At 47.3% G+C, this 18,535-nt stretch overlaps 1 protein-coding gene and 1 long non-coding RNA gene across 4 annotated transcripts in view; one reads left to right on the forward strand and one right to left on the reverse strand.

The window, feature by feature from the left end:
* The window catches only part of LOC135914296 (uncharacterized), a 256,733-nt gene that overhangs the window by 109,937 nt on the left and 128,261 nt on the right, over window positions 1-18,535 (forward strand). The window lies entirely within an intron of this gene.
* Window positions 15,269-16,318, reverse strand: LOC135914283 (uncharacterized). The gene has a single exon (XM_065447067.1). It carries the CDS (start codon window positions 16,316-16,318, stop codon window positions 15,269-15,271), a length of 1,050 nt encoding a protein of 349 aa, XP_065303139.1.

Genomic DNA, 18,535 nt, shown 5'->3' on the forward strand with positions numbered 1-18,535 from the left:
TTGGGGATAAGAGTTAACGGAGAGTACCTCAGTAACTTGCGATTCGCTGATCATATTGCCTTGCTTAGTAAGTCAGGGGACCAATTGCAATGCATGCTCACTGACCTGGAGAGACAAAGCAGAAGGGTGGGTCTAAAAATTAATCTGCAGAAAACTAATGTTGAACAGTCTCGGAAAAGAACAGCAGGTTACGACAGGTAGCGAGGCACTGGAAGTGGTAAGGGAATACATCTACTTAGGGCAGATGGTGACCACGGATGCGGATCATGAGACTGAAATAATCAGAAGAATAAGAATGGGCTGGGGTGTGTTTGGCAGGCATTCTCAGATCATGAACAGCAGATTGCCATTATTCCTCAAGAGAAAAGTGTATAACAGCTGTGTCTTACCAGTACTCATGTAAGGGGCAGAAACCTGGAGGCTTACGAAAAGGGTTCTACTTAAATTGAGGACGACACAACGAGCTATGGAAAGAAGAATGATGGGCGTAACGTTAAGGGATAAGAAAAGTGCAGATTGAGAACAAGCGCTAGTTAATGACCTCTTGGTTGTAATCAAGGAAATGAAATGGGGGGGGGGCATGGGCAGGACATGTAATGAGGAGGGAAGAGAGAGAAAACAAGGATAGGAAAGGCAGGGAGGTCAACCAGAACAGCATCTGGTTTGCTACCCTACACTGGTGGTGGGGGAAAGGGGAATAGAAAGAGGAAGAAAGAGAGAGAGTAAGCACCGAGTACGTGTGGGAAGGACACCACACACAAGGACACTATAAACGGTCTCTTAAGCCGGGGCACTTCAAGTACTGCACTAGTGCACGAATCGCTTTTCGAGCCAGTGACGGGTGTGGCCACGGTCCGAGTATCTTTGACTCGGTGAACGGTCTCGAGTCCTGTCGGCGTAAAGTTGCCCGCGGAGAGAGGCGTTGGACATCGTAGCGAGGGCAGGTACACAATAGGTGCTCGATGGTCTCCTCGCACCCACAGGAGTCGAACATCGGGCTCTCGGCCATTCCCATACGGTAGGAGTATGCGTTCGTGAACGCCACTCCCAGCCACAAGCGACACGATAACCGATGGTCATTAAGGGTTACGGACTGGATTCCAAGGGAAGGGAAGCGTAGCAGGGGGCGGCAGAAAGTTAGGTGGGCGGATGCGATTAAGAAGTTTGCAGGGACAACATGGCCACAATTACTACATGACCGGGGTTGTTGGAGAAGTATGGAGAAGGCGTTTGCCCTGCAGTGGGCGTAACCAGGCTGATGATGATGATGATGATGATGATGATGATGATGATGATGATGATGATGATGGTGGTGGTGGTGGTGGTGGTGGTGGTGGTGGTGGTGGTGGTGGTGGTGATGATGTGTTATTTTTCCCACATCTGCAATTGCTCCAGTGGTTCTGCACTATGTAGAAATAAGTATATTGAAATTTATCTATAGTTTTCTGCACCAGAACGACACCAGTGAACACAGGGGCAGTAAGGTATGTATGTCCGTGAGAAAGATGCGCTGAATAAACTCACCTGAAAAACTTTACAGACCACGAGATCTAAACAAAAATAAGCGTTGAATTTATGAGCAGTCTGTGCCATTCTGCATGAAATTTTACCGCAGTGTATTTTCCCATACACTTGCAAAGGCTGTGAATTTGATTAGTGGGCCGCATTCCGAAGCTTCGGAATATTCACTCTTCTCTCCGTGGCCCATAAAGTTTGGACAACGACTGTACCCGCATTTGAATATGCCAGTAGAACTAGAAGAAAGCCCTGATTTCTTCTTTTGCCTAAAGTAATTTATTGAAAAAATTTTATTCTTACAACGAAAGTTTGCATTTTCGTTGTATCGCGTGAAAATTCAATACGTTCTTCTATTTCCCCGTTGTTGGTCGTAATGTTGTTCCCAAAGCCTTTGCAGGCGTAAAAACAAGAAACAACGTGAAATCTCCGAGCGAAAACACATATCACTCGATAATTAAACAAAGGTTGAAATGTCGGATTAAAATACCCATCTACGAAAGCAGCAAACGTGGCACTATCATGAACGATGTATAATTTTTTTAAGAAGTCTTGATTCTCCACAAGATCACCTGTGGCGGCCATCGGCAACACTCGAAACGTGTAAATCTCACCGGAAGACTTAATGTGTCCCGCCGAAACTCCTAAAATAACAGATAATTAAAATGAGAAGTGCGTCGAGTTTTAATGATGTCATCATTCCAGTCATGTTCAATGGCGCGTGAAATTTCAGCACAGCGATGGTTCAGGCGCCTGAGAGAAAAAGGAGGAGGAGGCGCATGAAACCTGACACTTTCATCATTCGTAGCCTGTAATTCACTGAGATTCGCAGCTTTTACCTAAGCTCTGAGAGCTACGGCGTGCAGATTAAATTGTGTAGGCCAAAAAAAAAACGTGATAAGGCTGAATCAAAACATTCCTGTCCATTAAGGTTCATGACCAAATGATGCTTCCTCTGATACTGAGGAGGGAATTCTGAGTCAGCGTGAGTGACCTTTATATACTCTATTATACACACAGCAAAAGCAGCAATTATGTCCATGAGCAACACCTCAACGCATATATCAATTATACTCGTTTTGTTTAAGAGAGGAGGTCAACTTGCATAAAATGTGTGAACGAAAATTTAACTTTTTTTTACTAGAAAATAACCGGTTCCTAACACGTTTATCTGGCCCTTGCCGCCATAGAGCATTACGCATCATCATATGAACGAGTTATCATGAATTTGATGAAAAGTGGAGCAGTAAGTTTGGGAGATTTTACGATTCAGCGAAATGGTTCTTATGCACTGAACTGGCCCGACCCTGCACCCTGCTCAGGTCAGTGGAAACCTCAATAACAACGCATCAAATACCACCCGTTAAAGTCGCGCCCGTGGGCTTGTGTTTAGTTCAGAAATGAAGCCAGCCTCATTTGTTTCCTATTCTCCGAAGGCTAACGAGACGCGCCAGATGGAAATAATCGATAATAACTGATTTAAGTGGGAGAAGCTGGGAAATATCCTGCAAGATAATGATCGCTGTGCTTCGTCGTAACAAGCTAGTTCTATATCGACGAAGGCGCTGTTCGATATGCCTCTTATATTTTACTATTGGAAAGACGACATAACCGATCAATGCATGTAGTAAAAAAACGTAGCTTTGGCCCAAATTATCTGCCGTATGTAGCGGGCCCTCTCCTAACAGCACCGACGTTCTCGGCATTTTAACTCTTGAATGTACAAATGGCGCAACTCATGCCCCAATTTTGCGCTCGCGTCTCCAGTGAGCTATCGAGGAAGCATCGAGGATGGATTAAAGGAACTTGACATATATCGCATGTTCTGCCCGATTGCCTCACCGCTAAAAAGAAGTCAGAAAAAAGATATACAGACGAGGAATAGCGCACAAAATTTCACGACTGTGTTGCCATGTTGGCTGATGGCACTGCAGAAGAAAAAAAAATTGTCATCGATCTCACAAGCTGACAGCTTTCGCAACTTCTACTCGTTGTGTGCCACCGCGACATCTAATCTTTAAGATCCATGAATACATGTGGCTATTATTGCTACAACCGACACTTTCAAAGACAGTACCTGAGATCTTGAGGTTTTATTCCATTAGGTCTCATCGCATTTTATAACCACAGAAGCGTTGCCCTTAGGGTTGCTTTGTCGTTTCATTCCCTGTTGCTGAAGTGAGCTGTTAAGCTTCCTGCTGACTGACTCACTGATTGATTGATTGATTGATTGATTGATTGATTGATTGATTGATTGATTGATTGATTGATTGATTGATTGATTGATTGATTGATTGATTGATTGATTGATTGATTCATTCATTCATTCATTCATTCATTCATTCGTTGCGAAAGAAGCGCCTCTGCTGTGAGAGGCGATTTAGTGGAGGGTTGGAATAAGTTTACCTCAACTCGGCTGCCCGGACGTGCACCCGCAAGTAGGGGCTTAGCAACGGAGCGCCAAAGCACTGAACCATTTTGAAATGGCTGTATGGACAAGGCTGCAGAACAAACATGTAGCGTTCCTATTTAAAGGACACAGTAGACGTAAAGCATTGCTGTGGAACTGGCGTCCATCTTGTCTACATTTTTATTCCCACTTCCTTCTTCTCTTCTCCTGTCTCCCGGTTCTCGCGCTTCTTCATCTTCTATTCGAAGGCTCATACCGCTTCACCCTTCCAGGTTTCTTTTGCTAACCCCTCCTGGGGTAATACTTGAAAACGTTTCCAATCGAAGCACATTCAACTGTGCCCCGTTCACCAATGTACCACACAGTCTTCAATATTCCTTTCTGAGTGGCTGTCTTTGTCACAGAGTAAGGACCATAAAATTTGGCACTGGATTCTCTTACTCCTAACTAGAATGAGGTCGGTGACTTGAATGTCTGGGATATCTACGCAATGTCTCTTGTCAAAATTTTGTTTCATTCGTTTACGGTACCTCTCCTCCTGCGATTTTTGTTTCCTCTCCTCGACGATCTTGAGATTTTCTAACAGCCCCAATTCACGGTCCGCCTGAAGAATAGGGGTCTCTCCTGAAGACGCGAACTGCGGGCTACATCCCAAGCCACTGGTGTAGGAGCGATTGTGATGTCGTACAGCTGCTTCTAAAGAGCATTTCCAACCACCAGGGAAACTATCGTACATCCTGATGTATTGTTTTACATCTCGTATAGCACGCTCTGCAAGCCCATTCGCTGCGGGATGGTATGGCGCACAGAATTTGATTGATATATTATGGTCTCGAGCCCATCTTGCAAGCTTTTCACTCTTGAACGCTGGACCGTTGTCACATACAATCGTCCTGGTTGTCCTAAACATTTCCCGTTCGAGAAGGGCGATGACACTATTCGCATCTTCTTTTCCTGCCCGTGCCGCGACCATCCTGGTGCATTCATCTATGGCCAGAAGAAAAGCTTGCGTTTTTCGGACTCCTTCTCGTTTCTTATTCAGCTCGGCAAAATCAAGGTGTATAACTTCAAAAGGCACGTTCGAGTGGCAAGGTATTATCATGGCGTCCGTAGGCTGCTTATATTTCACTTTGTTGACCTGACAAAGGTGGCATGAACGAACGTATTGCTTGACGTCTTCTTTCATGTGAGGCCACGTAAATCTCTTGACTAGCTTGTTGTAGGTGCGCCAAAATCCGTCGTGTCCTCCAGATTCTGGGCTATCGTGGTACAAATAAAGAACCTTTGAAATCAGCGTTGGCGGGACTTGATAGCGACCTTCCATAAACATCAATTGTTCAGTGCCTTCCCACAATTTTACTTCATTGATTTCTTCAGATTGTTCGGCCTGTATCATCAGTCTAGACAATGCATCTGCATCAGTCAAAAGGGGTCCAGGTCTGTGGGAGATGGTGAAATCAAATTGCTGCAAATAGTTCACCCATCTGGCGATACGTCCCTTAGGTTGAGTCATATTCAAGAGATGAGTGAGGGCCTGGTGATCGGTGAACAAAGTAAACTTCGCACCTTCTAGGTACGTACGGAAGTACTGAATTGCTTTAAGGACTGCAAGCGCTTCCTTTTCAGTAGTGGTGTAGTTGACTTCAGGTGGCTTGAGGGTGTAGCTGTAGTAGCCTACTACGTGTCGCTTTTCTCGGCCGGATGCTTCTGGACATTTCTGGTACAAGACTGCACCTGTTCCATAATGTGAGGCGTCGGTATTCAGTTCAAAGGGTAAGGTGAAATCTGGTATGCGTAGAATAGGGTCAGCAGAGATTCTGTGCACCAGATCACGGTAGACTCTCTCACATTCCTCATCCCACTCAAATGGAACTGCTTTCTGCGTTAGGCGCGTGAGGCATCTTGTTTTTATGGCAAAGTCTTTTATGAAAGGTCTGAAATGTCCTGCTAATCCCAAAAACACACGCAATGAGTGGACGTCATATGGTTTTACCAGTTGGGATATCCTCTCAACGGACTCTTGTTTCGTGCTTTTGGTAGTCCCATCAAAGACTCTTCCAAGAAACACAACTTTTCTTTGAAAGAACGCACTTTTCTTAAAATTAACCTTGAGGTGTGCCAAGCTCAAGGCATTTAATACCTGGGACAGGTGTTCCTGATGCTCTGCCTCTGTTTTGGAGAAGACGATAATATCGTCGATGTACACGTTACAAAAGACACCTAGGAAAGGCTTCAGGACTTCGTTCATTATCTTCTGGAACCATGCTGGTGAGTTTTTCCAGCCGAAAGGAAGCCGGTTATACTCGTACAGGTCGAAGGGCGTGATAAAAGCAGTGTACATTTTTGTTTCTTCGGTTAGCGGGATCTGCCAGAAACATTTGCACAAGTCAATACGTGAAAAACATCGGCAGCCACCTGTCTCATCTATAATCGTGTCTATCTTCGGCATGGGAAATGGTATAAGCTCTGTCTGGCGGTTGAGAACCCTGTAATCTGTGCACAGTCTGAAAGTTCCATCTTCTTTCGGCGCAATAGTTATGGGAGAGGCGAAGGGTGACACCGAAGGCCGGATTATATTCGCGTCTAGCATCTCCTGCAATTCCTTCTTCAACCAAATCTTGCGCTCTCTTGACATGTTATAAGACGATTTTCGGATGACAGTCTTGTCGGTTAGTTCGAAAGGCACCTTGTGTGACGTCATCGCTGGTGGGTAGCTTCCTATGCATACCAGTTCAGGATAGGTCGTTGCAATATCCCTCGCGCACTTGACAACTCGCAGGTTATCTTTTCTATCAGGCTGTGTCTCTTGCCTTGATAGTCCTTCCACTAAAACAGCATCGTCCCAGTAAACGTTGATTTTTAGTTTCTTTATATCTGGTCTGGATAGCAGAAAGTCATACGTCACCCCCTCAATCACCAGTACTTCACTCTCTATTTGATGACCTTGGAACTCGATGTTTACTGAGGCCCATTGATTATGCATTGTCACTTTTCCGTCGTAGCCTTGCACCCGTAGTACTCTTCCACTATGCAGGTGACTTGCATCTACCAGCTTGGCATTAATTATAGACACAGAGGCACCGCTGTCAACCAAAGCCATCATATGTCTGTTTCCCACTTTGACAGGGATGTGAAGTAGGCTAGAGCAAGTTAAATAAACAGTCTCAGTTGTGGTCATCGGGTCGGACTGATCACCATTGTTTATCAGTTTTGTTGTCGTCGGAGCCTCTTCAGCGTCCGAAAGGAGGGGAACGGGGTCGCTGTCGACGTTATGCACCCGACCTCTGGGAGCGCGCCAACCCAAGTTCTCTGTGCCGCCTGCAAGGCGGCGCGGTTCTCGCTGATTACGGCTTGACCAATCCGCGCCGGACCGTGTGAAGCGACCGCTTGAGCTAGCGTTTATATTTTCTTCTGAAGTAAATGATATGTCGTGAAGGCACTCCAGGAGCCCGTCCATAGTTTTAGGTGACCGTATTTGCACTTGCTTCAGGACTTGCGCGTGCAGTCCGTGCATTATTAGTGCTACTACGGCAGATGGAGGAAGCAGAGGCTCGGCCAGCTTTAAAAGGCGGCATTTGTCAAAGAAATACTCGACGAGGGAGCCTTGTTTGAATTTGAAATTAAGCGCGGCGTCCCACCTTGGCACTGGGTTGCTTCGGAATGTCGTCAAGAATTTTTCTTTCCACTGATTCCAAGAGTTGCCAGCCTCTTCAATAACGTGCAAATCATACCACTTCCGTGCAACACCGCTTAAGTAACTACGCATGTTAGTAATCTTGTCCTCATTAGAGTGCCAGTTGTTCTTCCCAGCAGCATAGTCATAGAATTCAAGCCAACCTTCTGGACTTGATGACATGCCGTCGAATGCATCGGGTTCTACAAATTTAGTCACTGGCTTCTCAGCGTTTAAAGAGCTTATAAGCCATGTCACCAGCTGGTTTTGTTGCGAAATCTGTTCTTGTTGTAGCCGAAGTGCTTTCAAAACGAGGCTCACCTCTTCCGTCGACGACTGTGATCCAGAGTCCTGTCGACGCATCGGTTGAAGAACTAATTCGTCGAAGATCACCAGAGGCAAGTTCACGTTCACAGCACCCTTCCGACGTAGTTCATCAGGGTCCATGGAAGCCTTCTCTAAAACCAGGTTCATGAGTTTTGCCGAGTTGAGTTCGCGAGGTAGTTCCACCGCTGGTTCATCTTCAGCTTGGTATCTCGAAAAGATGATCTTGTCCGCGGAGGTCTCCTCAAGGAAAAATCTCACCCACATGTTGGAGTTCGCTGTCGACTGCGCCAAAATAATGTAGCGTTCCTATTTAAAGGACACAGTAGACGTAAAGCATTGCTGTGGAACTGGCGTCCATCTTGTCTACATTTTTATTCCCACTTCCTTCTTCTCTTCTCCTGTCTCCCGGTTCTCGCGCTTCTTCATCTTCTATTCGAAGGCTCATACCGCTTCAAAACAATTGTCACATTCAATCACGGCATCCATCGACGTCAATTGGGGTTCCCGTGACTGCTAGGCTGTATTATGTAGATGCGAAAGTGAACTGGCCCGTACCTTCTTATGCCTCGACCTATACTCAATTGGGTTTGCGCGAAAAAAAAAGAGCCATTGTAATCACAATTTATTTATTTATTCAATTAACATAAACGCCAGAAAGACATCACGTGTAGGAGGACACAACCATGAATAAAACAGGTTACCTCAACTTCTTAACATACACAACTAAGCATTAAAAAATTTATACTTACTTGCACCGCTTCTTTGGCTTTACATCCTCTTTACGAGGTGTGTTAGTTGCGAAAGGGTGCCTTGCAGTCTCGATAGGCTGGCCGCTCCCGATCCATCCTTGTGGATGTGGAATCCAAGTATTCGTATGGTGTTTATTTTCGGGATTGTTGTCCCGTTGAGGGTAACGCTGGGTCGGGCTCTTCGTAGCTGGGTGGCCTGCCTGTCGTTGTTGCTTTCAGGGCGAGGCGCTCAGACTTGTCGGGTGCACATCGGAGACCCCAGTTTTGAAGATAGCTTTCGATGGTGTTTACGGCTTCTTTTAAGCCACTTTCTTGCCTTCCGGTGTTCGTAGCTCTGGACCAGAGCGTGATGTCATTAGCGTACACAGCGTGACGCAGATCTGGCGTGGTTTCGAGGAGTTTGGGCAGCTTGATTAGGGCTACGTTTAAGAGAAGCTGTGAGGTGACCCACCTTTGCACAGTGCCTCTGTTTGGAAGTAGGAAACGGTGGAAGTAGAAAGCTGTTGCAGATCCTGATGGTTGCCATGCGGTCCGTCAGAAAGTTTCTGGCGTACGCGTAGGTCCAAGTTCCGCAGCCGGTGCCTTCGAGGCATAGAAGAAGGCATGATCCTCAGACGCCTACAAAGTAACACGTACACTTGTGGAACGGTAATGCACCGCCTCTACCCGACGCTCCACGGCTACTTCTGCCCGCTCTGCAACGTACCCGACACCCTGGCCCACTTGCTCCTGGAATGCCTATGGCAGGAAGGCAGTGAAATACAACCAGAAACGGGCGAAGAACGAGCACAAGAAGCAAATCACCTATTCGAAACGTGGTAGGCCAAGCTCATCCTCGGGGACCTGGAAGTCCAACGACAACTCGCCGCCCGGGCCAAGAGTGCAGTCAAAGCCAGAGGGTTCCTGGACTAAGGAGCTTTCTCACCTTAGGGTGATACCAGGCCTCGCTCGGAGACACTGTTCTGAACAATAAACGTTTCTTTCTCTCTCTCTTACTTGCACCGTCATCCCTGGAGGGTGCGTTTGACTCGAGGTTTTATTTTTGCCTCTATGTTTACGGAAGAAGCTCATTAAGAATATCATTGTTTGGTGAAGAACAGGAAAAGAATGCTCGTCATTCGGCGCAACAGACTTGTTCCCAGGTGCGCGCTGTCCTGTCATAAGCACTGTCCCAACGTATGCCTATGCGTATTCTGTTTCGTTCTGCCTTTTCTCAAGTGTACTGTGTCTTTTATTTAGCAATTTCTTATTGCATTACCAGCAGTCGAAAGCGCTAAACAGCACTTGCGGTGTTAATGTCTCTATGTCTCTTGCCATGCCGACGATCATGGTTGTATTCGTCAACTCGCCGTGACTATTGGGCCGTCGTCGTCAGCTCACATTTTCGTTTTCATAGCTTCGCCCTCGGTGCGCATAAAGTGAACAATATCAAAAGATACCGGTGCCTGCCATCTAAATGTATCTATTCTGCAGGCCGCAATGGCTACTACTATACCATACGAGGAAGCTACAATGTGCATCGGGACGTATCCACTGTATGCAGGGAAGCTTCAACTCGCTCTACAGGACAGTAATGCAGAAAAGTCCAGCGTCAGCTCCGAAACTGGAATGCCGTTTACGGAAACGCTTGTCTGCTGCGATGTGTGCTCGTCAGGTCAGTTTCGTTTAGTTAGGAAGCCAAGTAGATTACGGCAGCTCGGGGCGAAATTCTGGCCGAGCTGGCAGGGTTAACATTCATAAAGCGCAGAAAATCGAACGCGCGAGGCGTACGGGAGGAGAGTGCAGTGCGAAAAGAAATCAGTGACAACGAGGCCAGAGATTAGCTTAGCTTCGGGGAAAGCTATTCATTTTCTGACCTTCGGAGTTTCGATGGTCGATCTAGAATTGAGGCTGGCCTAGATTCGAGTTGTTCTTGAGGAGGATGGTTGCGTCCTCTATGTTATAGTGCTTCTGTCGCGGCTGAAGAGTTCGGAACAGGGGGAACTGCCCGAGTTTCGCAATTTTAATGCAATAGCATCAAGGGCGGACTACCGCCGTTTTATATGTAGCTGTCTGGCGGAGAATATGGGCCGATTCATGAGGCCCGCTGCGCACTTTACCACGGCGTCTCAAAGGGCTAGTTTTCACGAAGTAAGAACGCGGGAAAGTGGCTACATCGTGACATACCCGGCAGGCGCTTCAATGAGTGGCTTTGGCAGTATACAAACATGCGGCGATCGGGGCCTAACGGTTAGAGGAGAGGGTGGCAGCGCTTCAAGACGGAGGTCATCGCCATCGGCCATCATATTTTGTTATAGCGTTTAGACAGACCCCACCCGCTTTGGAGGTATCCATTCTAAAACTAGAGGTAGGTCGAACTTACGCCAAGACGTCAAAATGCCGCAGAAATCACAGCTTAGCAAGAGATACGAGGTATTGAGAGGTCACTCCGATAAATTCGAGACCGCAAGGTAAAACGGGGCGCACGCTCGCACTGCTGTTGAACCATCACAGTGTAATTACGTCACAGCATACTGAGAGAGCTAACCGGGGCGAGTGTAGGTCTAGCTTTTATGCGAGGCATATTACGAGAGCTCAACCCAGCTCCTCAGGCGCGGCGGTGTCGCCTTGAAATCACGTGACACCGTGACGTCACGACAGAGGAGAAGTGGCTTTGGCTCAACTCTTGCAAGACGGGCTGGGTGGGAATCTAACCAGGGTCTCCAGAGTGTGGGACGGAGACGCTACCACTGAGCCACGAGTATTTTTTTTTCTTTATTACCGACATGGCAACAAGGCTACAAAACAAGACATTTTAACAATAGACAACGGTCACGACAACATCTCTTCCGTTGGTTGGCAGTCACAGGGCTAAAAACGCTTGAAATTCGCTAGCTCAGTCATCACACTGAGCCATGTTGGTTTTTCTTTTTGCAAATTATACATTTCCTTAATATGACAAATGCTTTCAATGAAGTATTCTCTAACAGGCCGGGCATTTACTTCGGCATGTCTCACGGCCATTCTAGTTTTCCATAAACTATGTAAGGACACCAGCATGAACATGTCATAGGGTACATTGTCTTCATTTAGAGTAGGCAAGAAACGAATCCCATATGGTGTAATCGGCAAGTCCTTCTTTAGTGTTCTCTGTAAGATGTCCCAATGGAACACAGCATCCCAGCAGTCAAGAAAAATGTGTTCTATTGTTTCGGGTTTCCGGCATAGTAAACAGTTGACGCTCCAAGGCACGGAAAGACCTTTTTCATCTAGCCACGGTTTGACAGGTAAAGTATTGGTGTGGAGTTGGAAAAAGAAGGACTTTACCGACGGGCGAACTGGCATTCGTTTTACTCTTTTTAGTACGTCCTTTTCAGGTCCAATGCAGAACATCGAGCGATACAATGGCACCGGCAACATTGTGTCTACCAGGTCCTTATATAAGCGCTTTCGTGGCACCCTACTTAGGTATTCCATGGAGAACCGAACCTTTAACAGCTGAAAAGCCAAGACTACCTCTTTTAGGAAACCACGCGCTTTGCCTTGACTGCACCGATGTGACGATACAATAAACTCAGGTATAGCTTCGCTCAGCCTTGTTTGAAACATAGTTAATAAAAATGGGTCATTTTGCTCCCGTAAGAAAACAAACCTCGACACAATCTGCCTAATGAACAAATGTGCCAGACCTAATCCTCCATTTTTAACCGAGCGAAAGAGATTAGTGCGACTGGTGCGCTCCCAGCTTGAACCCCATACAAACACTGCGAGTACTCTGTGTAAACGTTGTATGTTAGCCCTTGATATGCACAACGCTTGGAGCACGTAAAAAATTTTGGCAACGGCAAACAGGTTGCACACTGTCGCACGAGCAAACATAGAGAAATTGTGGCCTCCCCATTTAAGTGTACGTTCACGAACCCTTTCAGTTTCGGCATTCCAGTAATCAACGGCGTCACGGTAGTGCTCAAGCGGCACCCCCAGGTACTTTGCCGGCGTGACTGTCCAGCGGATATTTGCAAACGTACTCGGGTGGTCTTCCCAGTTGCCGATCCATACCCCTAGGGATTTATCAAGGTTGATAGCATTGCCTATCATTCTGCAGTATGATAAAGCCTCTGCGACCGCGATTTCGATGCTTTCTTTATCCCGGCAAAACAACGCGGTGTCATCCGCGTACGCCAGCACTTTCACTTCCGCGGATTGCACTCTGAAACCGGATATTCTATTGTCATTCTTGATTTTCCTACAAAGCGGCTCTAGGTAAATTGCGAATAAAAGAGGCGACAAACCACACCCTTGGCGCACAGATGACCGGACACTAAAGGTTTTGGTAACCTCCTTGTTTATAATGAGGCTGGCGGTACAGTCTTGATAGCACATCTTTACCCCATCTAAGATCAAATCCCATACCTTTATGTGTTCTAGAATACTGAAAAGAATTTTATGGGCCACACGGTCGAAAGCCTTCTGCATATCTAACTGTAACATGGCACAGTGTTCACCTAGGTCATTACAGTATTCTAAAATGCTTCTGGCAATATGAATGTTTGTGTAGATAGACCTTCCTTTAATGCCGCATGTTTGATGCGACCCTACTATTCTGGTCACCACTCCCTGTAATCGCTTTCCCAGCACTCTTGTAAATATCTTATAGTCTACATTCATTAGTGATATCGGCCGGTAAGCGTCAACAGCTAACAATTTTTCTGGGTCCTCTGATTTCGGTATCAGGACTACGTGCGATGTCCGAAAAGAAGGAGGAACCTGTTTTTGCGCATAGGCCTCCTTAAACAACCGTAACAGGATCTCACTGACATCACTTTTGAAGGCTTTATAAAAGGCCGCTCCGAGTCCATCAGGTCCCGGAGACTTGCCTACAACTAAATCATCTATGGCTCCTTCCACGTCGGTGATGCTCAGAGGCCACTCCAGACGCTTTTGAATGTCGTCCTCTAATTGCGGCATGTTTGACAAAAAGTCCATCTTGAATTCTTCTGTGACGTCTTTAACAGTCCCGAATAATTTGCTATAATGGTCAAGAAACACCTCTTCAATTTTTTGAGGTTGGCTCGTGATCTCGTTCTCGTATTGAATCATTCTGATTTCATTTCGCCTCGCGTATGCCTTTTCGTCAGATAAGGCTCGTTTATTCGGTGTCTCACCTAGCCAAACCCTTTCAGCTCGTGCCCTTATAACTGCTCCTTTGAACTTCTCTTCTTCGATAAGCTCAAGCTGGCTTTTCAGTTCTCTTATCGCCTTTGTTCGGCTCCCGGGTCTCTCGCTTTCCACGGTGTACAAAAAATCAAGCTCACGCTGCATTTCATTTTCTTTTTTCCTTTTAATAAATTTCTCTTTACTGGATTCTTCTATAGCACTGATCTTGACTCCTTGTTTAAAGTTCTCCCATAATTCTAGCACGTTGCCATCTTCGGCTTTGATCAAATTATCTAACTTTTGCTTCACGCTTTCGCAAAAGGATTCGTTCATTAACAGCCCATCGTTGAACTTCCACAACTTCCAGTTAAACTTCGATTTTCTTTCTTTGGTACCTACACTAAAAGTTACGAGGCTGTGATCGCTGAACGAGACGTGTTTCACATTATAGCTGCCACACATCGGAACAAGCTCCAGTGCGACATATATACCCTCTATCTAGCCTTGCGTGACTTTGCCCTTGAAAATGTGTGAATGCAGGCGTGCCGGTAGTACGCAGGAAATTACCGACGTCATCCAGATTAGATTCTTGCACTAGTGTGTTTAAAAGTAAAGCACTTTTGTCACGCACTGGAAGGTTTTTCACTCGATCGGCCGCGTAACAAACACAATTAAAATCTCCTAGCAATACGACTTTCCTGTCACACTGCAAATGCTGATTTACTGTCTCAAAGAAAGGCACACGCTCACTTTCAGTGTTTGGGGCGCAGACACATATCACGCGCCAACCCACACCCAAAAAGAAAAAATCCACAAACACCAGTCTTCCACTTTCACAAGAAAAGACCCCTTCTTCTCTAATTCCCAGGTTGTTTCTAATGAAGATAGCGCACCCCGCGGAAGTCCCAGCAGCATGTGATACACAAACATTGTATCTATTGCGAAACTGCAGCACCATGCGATCCGTTTGTTCCTCACTTTCTATCTTTGTCTCCTGCACAGCTGCTATATCAACATCTGTTTCTAAGAAAAGCCGGCTAAGCTGGTTTTGCCGCTTTTTGGCACAAAGACCGCGGACATTTATAGTAGCAAAACGAAGTGCAGTGTTTTGAGCCATTGTTATGTTTCTTTAAGGACAAACGAACCGTATGGTACCCACCTCATGCGTCTGCGGCCAAAGCTGCTTTCGCCTTTTGCACAAACCTTCCACAGCTGCCATGGCAGCCTTAGGAAGGCACAGTTGATGTCCCTGACATGGCTTTCCATCGTCCCTTGAGTTTGACTTGGTCACTGCGTAGACTAGAGGAGACGCCGCGAAGCACACGCTCTCGCGGCTACGTCGGCGGCGTCTCCGCCGCCCTCCGGTCCGGAGGTATGTTCGGACGCGCCCTCAGCGTTGACCGCCGAATGATCGCCGCCTTTGGCGGTGGCCCTTCCGAGATCCTTGCAGCCAGGGCCTCATGCTCGTCCAGCGTAGTCGTGGCCGCGCTTGGAGACTGAGGCTCCGCTTGTTCCCTCGCTTACTTCCATGACTGCTGGCTCCTCAGGTGACTTCGACGGCGTTGAGCCATCCTGCACTTTCACGACGCCGGTGGCGTCGCCAGCTGTGTCGGTCAGCTTTCGGCTTTCCTTGTTAACACTCGCGTCCTGGGGCATGTCGGGCGGGGTTAACGTTGCCTCATCAAGTTCCTCGAGCTTCGACGTTGCTTCGCTTGCGGCTTCTTCAGCGTCAGCCTCGTCCATGACGAGTTCCGCAGTGTCTTCTCCACCAACCGGCCCCGCAACACTTGCGTACGTCTTCACGCACTGAGATTCTTCGTGTCCAAAACGACGGCAGTGCGTGCAGCGAGGAACTCGGCATTCTCGTCTGATATGGCCCTTACTGTGACACCGCAGGCATAGTGGCGCTCTTCCGGGCGCGACTAGAAGGGCCATGTCACCGGCTACGCGAAGCTGGTGTGGAAGGTCATCAAGCTTAATGCCGTTATGGAGCTTGAGGCGCACGAGGCGTGTCGTCGATCCCTTGTCTTGGATCCCTTGAACTCTCCACTTTTCCTTCGAGACCTCGGTCGCCTTTCCGAACGGAGCAAGCGCTACACGCACATCATCGTCAGCCACATTGAAAAGAAGCCAGTGAAGCTTCAAACGCACGTCCTGGTTTGCCGGATCAATAACCAAACAACGTTGGCCCTTCACCTTCATTTCGCCGCATGCCAAAGCCTTCTTTATCCCTTCCGTGCCCTTGAAAGTCACAGCCCATACGTGGCTCATCTGATATGCCCCCAACGCTACCACTTCGGGGAGCAAACCAAGACGCGCCAACGTGTCCCGGAAATGTTCGACTCGGTAATGCCTCGACCGGACATCCGCGTGCAAAAATAACGTATTCAAAACACTACGACCTGATGGCAGAGTAGGCAAAACCACTTCGTATCCCTCGGTATCCATACCGTCGATCCTGTCACCGCGGCCGCTGTTAGCCGCAACCACCGCTCCTTGGGAGCCCATGAAACGCACGTCCTTCCACTTCAGTAGCCAAGACGCGTCGACACTGAGCCACGAGTACGATGCTTCAAAGCGGTACAAAAGCGCCTCTAGTGAATGCGGTGTTGCCTTAGAAACGAGCTGTTTCTAAGGCGTGCGTCTCTTGCTCAGGCGCACATTTCGTTGCCGCGCCGAACGCTGCTTTGCTCGACGCTCACCGCGTCCAATGCGGGGCGCGTAGTCGCTGCCCTGTAGCCCATTGTCTTACACCCCTTGGCGGGTCGACGGGAACGCTGTCGCGTTCCACTCTTGAAGACGAAGCAGTAATGCATGAGTTGTTTCTTCGTCTAGCCGAACCAAATATAGCCAAGCAACAGCAGTTCACCAGGCTAAACAGTGGTTCAACAACTAAAATAAAGGCTAGTATGCTTCGCATCCTGGGCGTAACCTTACCTAAGCCACAGCCATTTTTTTTTCAGTACTTCATTTGCTACTGATCTTATTATTGTTCTTAAGCCTGTGATGAAACATACATAAATGGGTCACTTGTTTGTCTGTTTTTCACGGCTTTGTAGCCACCAGCATAAACTATTCTGAGGTGAACTAGGGTGGTTGCTTGGGCTAGTTCGTAATTCATGATCAAAAATATCACTTCATTTCTAGTACAATGGGCCCTTTCCCTTCGTCTTTCCCCTGTTCCTCAGCAAGTCCTAGCGTTTTGGCCAGCGCTGTGTATGTCGTCTATCGCTGTTCTTGTCCTTTGCGCTGTACGTTATTTTTTTTATTCTGAGGTGAACCTGCCCTCGTTTGTCACCTATAGCCGAGTCAAAATGGATCATTTTCCACGGCCTTCGCCCTGGAAGAAGCGCGCGCACTCATGGCACGCGGGAGAAGGGCGAGAGGAGAGGCAGTCGCCGGAATTGAGACGAATGCGACGGCGCTCTGGGCTCGTACGGGTCGCGAGGCTGCCTTGCTTCGGCTGCAGCATCGCGACAATTCCCAAGGCGGCGGCCGCAGCCGCCTCTCGCTTCCAGGTCAAGCGCAACAGGGAGCCTCCCTAATTGGCAGACGACACGCGTTCTGGCCCAACGTGTCCGCACATACCGTATCTACTCAATGCTAAGGCGCACTTTGCTTCTGGACAAGAAATAGGGCTCAAAAACGACGTCCTGGTAAGATTTGAGTATACTAACTCCGAAACTAGCATTGTGACAAGCTATAGTGCCATCTTCAACAAAGAATGTGTGTAATCTAATTGAAACGTCGCCGGCAGGATTGCTATATATCCATCGGCTGCCGGTTCGGCCAGTAAACCAGCACGCAATCTGGCGGTTTCGCAGTTCTGCCTAAGTTGTCTCATTATACGCTGCAGTGCCGCAAACAACTGAATTGTCGTAAGACCGATTCGTTCCTAATTCCGTAATTTTTTTTTTCAACGTATTGATGCCTGAAGTCGCGGAACCCAAATGTCAGTCCCATCCTTCCGCGTTTTTGTTCCGCTGGGCTTTGTCCTAGAAGTTCCATTGCAAATCCTCCCGCTCTCCCCAAAATGTCTTCTCGGTGACCACACATCGTCGGAGTTTGATGCGTCGGCTATCTCTTCATATGCAGTTAATCGCTGCGTTGTCAGTTTCTGCTGCTGCACAGAATTTTCACAAAGCTGAGCCATGCAAAGTTTGCACGCGGCGTATCGCCATTTTATTTTGTTTTCCTTGTGTTTGTACTTAAGCGGACCGTACTATGCTCATAAAACATACCTCCTCCCCTCCCCCCACCTCCAATGAATGAGGTTTGCCTTTTGTTTCTTTTTTTTTTCGCGAAGGCGGAAACCTCAGTCGCGTTAAGGACAGGAGTTGCCCTAGGTTTGTGCCGGCTCTTTAAAAAGAAAGATTATCTCCGGAGCTCTGATGTAAACACAACCAAACGGCATCCATAGCGCCGAATTTGATAAGGTTTGCTACCTTTAAAAGAAGAAGTTAAATGTAGGGAATCTAGGAAGCAGATTTTCACCTAAAGAACGTGGTGAAAATCGCCAAATTAAAGAAAAATTTGGGTTCTACCTTGAAACCCGGAAACGCTAGCTTAAAATGTGATTTCACAATTCTATAAGCTGCACCTAACAAAGCATCTAAAAGGGAGAAAATTGATGCATTATACACCGCTCTGAAATATATCTATAATTTGGGAGAATGTATTTGCACCAGCGTTGTAATAATTTTAAAAATGTCACTTATGCTGGAA

The sequence above is a fragment of the Dermacentor albipictus genome, chromosome 8 (genome assembly GCF_038994185.2).
Source record: "Dermacentor albipictus isolate Rhodes 1998 colony chromosome 8, USDA_Dalb.pri_finalv2, whole genome shotgun sequence".
Lineage (NCBI taxonomy): Eukaryota > Metazoa > Arthropoda > Arachnida > Ixodida > Ixodidae > Dermacentor > Dermacentor albipictus.

Coding starts and splice junctions, on each gene's coding strand:
- LOC135914283 (XM_065447067.1), bottom strand. CDS start 16,318: ATGGGCTCCCAAGGAGCGGTGGTTGCGGCTAACAGCGGCCGCGGTGAC.